Source organism: Pleurodeles waltl, chromosome 4_2 (assembly GCF_031143425.1).
Source record: "Pleurodeles waltl isolate 20211129_DDA chromosome 4_2, aPleWal1.hap1.20221129, whole genome shotgun sequence".
Classification (NCBI taxonomy): Eukaryota; Metazoa; Chordata; class Amphibia; order Caudata; family Salamandridae; genus Pleurodeles; species Pleurodeles waltl.
In genome coordinates, this window is record NC_090443.1 from 1,009,527,525 (window position 1) to 1,009,530,431 (window position 2,907).

The 2,907-nt window shown below is 40.8% G+C and overlaps 1 protein-coding gene across 1 annotated transcript; it reads right to left on the reverse strand.

Moving 5' to 3' along the window:
* Positions 1-564: 564 nt before the first annotated feature.
* LOC138293992 (olfactory receptor 5J3-like) lies at positions 565-1,482 on the reverse strand. Its single transcript, XM_069233249.1, has one exon. It carries the CDS (start codon positions 1,480-1,482, stop codon positions 565-567), a length of 918 nt encoding a protein of 305 aa, XP_069089350.1.
* Positions 1,483-2,907: the final 1,425 nt, after the last annotated feature.

Below are 2,907 nucleotides of genomic sequence, written 5' to 3' on the forward strand. Positions count from 1 at the left end.
CCTGAGGATATTGACTGACAAGTCACAGGTGGGGTAGCCCGCAGACAAACGTGCAAACAGGAAACTTAGATCAAATCCCACACATAGATGCTGAGACACCACAATGGCCTCAGGAGATTGCCCTCAATAAATCACACATGGGCAGACAGGTGCGTGCGTTCCCAAAACACCATAGAGTTAGATGCCACAAGTAGTTAGGACCACTTAGCCAATCAGAACATAGCACACACAACTGCTGCAGCAACTGTGTGTTCCCTAGGCCGGACATCTAGGCACATGCCTGCTGGCCCACATTGTGTCCACGCAAGGTCAAGGACCACCTGCATTTGTTATCAGGACCATGTTTAAGACTCCATGACAGCTGTTCGGACATGCTTTTATTACTTTATGGTACTCAGAGAAATGTGTAAATCCCTTCTCCAAACTGATGTACATTGAGAGAGAGCCCTCAGACCCTGGTTATGTAACTGCTCTCCCAGGTGTAATGTTTCATTAAGTGAATGGTTACTGTTTTTCCATACGCCGCTGGTGGTTTTTAAAAAAAAGTAAATTCACATTTGAGCATCAACTGCCTAGAGCTCTTTTCATAGCTGCCTTTATTTCTTTGTTCCTTAGTGCATATATCATGGGGTTCACAAGAGGGGTGATGACTGTGTAGATTAAAGACAGTAGCCGGCCTTCTGACATGGCGTAACTGGACACAGGGCGGAAGTAGGTAATGAACATGGTTCCATAATAGAAAGTGACCACTGTAAGGTGGGATGTGCAGGTGGAAAATGTCTTGGATCTACCTGTCCTGGAATTAATTCTCAATATTGCAGCAATTATATAGAAATAAGAAATAATAGTTATAATAAAAGATCCTAGCCCCATGATTCCACCAGAGATAAAAACAAGCACAACATTAATGAAGGGGTTAGTACAAGACAGTTTGAAGATTTGGGGAACATCACAGAAAAAATGATGAATTATTCTTGGGCCACAAAATGATAATCGGCATGTGGCAATTGTGTGCATTAAAGAATAGATGAAACCACCTGCCCAGGAACCAGTGACCAGCTGACCACACAGCCGTCCAGTCATGATGGCTGCATACCTCAAAGGGTGGCAGATGGCAACATGGCGGTCATAAGCCATAACGCCCAGAAGAAGACATTCTGAGCAGGCCAAAAAAATGAAGAAGGAGAATTGGGCAATGCAGCCCGAAAAGGATATGGTCTTCCTGCTCAATAAGAGGTTAATGAGCATCTTAGGGACACTGACTGATGAGCTGCATATGTCCATTACCGAGAGATGAATAAGGAAGAAATACATGGGAATGTGCAGCTGTACATCTACCCAGATAAGTGTAATAATAATGAGGTTTCCAAACATGGTGGCCATGTAGATAAGAAGCAATACCCAGAAAAGGGGAAACTGAAGTTCAGGCAGGTCTGATATTCCCAAAAGGATGAAGTCATTCTCAGCCGTATTATTCTTCATCAGAGTAACACTCCTAAGATTCCTATATAAGGAAAACTATCTAAAATGTGCATTCAAAACAGAAAATGATACTTTCAAGAGACATTTATGTTATGTTGAACTTAGACTCAGATTGGTGTTCCTTTCTGTGTCAACAATCCATTGAAATGAAACTGAAGTTAGCGAATAACTTGCATATTTCTAGCGATTTTATTTCTTTTCCAGTTTATGTGAACAATTTCCTCCTGCAAGACAAAGAGAGAAGTTAAGAAACAACAAATCTATCAGCCAGTACATGCACATCCTCTTGTGACTGTTCACAAATAAAGAGGTTGATTTCATAAAAAAATTGTCAAATTACATAGGTTTCAAGACTCACATCATCCTTTATCAAAGCAGATCATTATGCGGTTTCCTTCAAATAGTGTCCTTTTTTCTGAAGTGGATTTTACTGTCTTAACACACAAACTTACAACCAGCTAAGCCGTTAACCAACATACTCTAAACAGAGCACCATGGGCACATCAACCCAAAATTGCATTCTGGAGGTAGTTGTGCAAATATCCAACTAACAAAAAAATACTCACAACCACAATACATACATAAAAACACTCCCCAGACAAGGATATAAAACATCTGCAAAGAGTTTTCATAGAACTGTAGGTGAGCACAATAAACCAGTGCATTGACCATGACCAAATGAGTATATTTTCATTTTACAACCATGAAGTGAAACTCCATATCCTATACACCCATGAAATCCTCTAAAGAGTCCAAGAGAAAAGCAAGATCAACATGAAAGCACACCTTATGTATCCATTCTTCTTCTTCAGCTCATAAAGAAAATCTGCTCTTCATTCACAAAGACCAGCATGAAGGGAGAGAATCTTACCAACTAATTTAAATGCTCACGTTGTCAGGGATTGAAAGCTAAAATATTCTAGGAAATACAGCAATGCCCTAGCTCTGAACATAGCCTGGAAAGCCAGTAACAGTGATAATTTCCCGCCAGCAATAGACGGGAGAGGCCACTCTGCATATCCACAACACAAAGCTGTAACTAGAACCTGCCAGTACATAGACTATTGAGATGTAAGAGCGAAACCCCACATCCACTCAAAGTTACACTAGTGACACAAGCTACACGTGTAGTGGACAAAACACTGGTCACACTAAGATCACCAGACATGTGGGAGCAAACAATATGCTAGAGTTTGTGCCTAAATAATTGGTAATCCTTGTGAGCAAAAATCCTACATGACACAATGTTCTACACCTGTGGTGGAAAGCATAGAGCCCTCCAGAAATACATATATAGCAACATGTGCAGGCTCTTCAGTGCACAGCTGCATCACAGCAGAACTGTGCTTTAATAACTACAGATGAGAATGACAAAGAGAAACATACAGCAGCATGATGCAATAAGATGTCTAGTATCCACTCTCA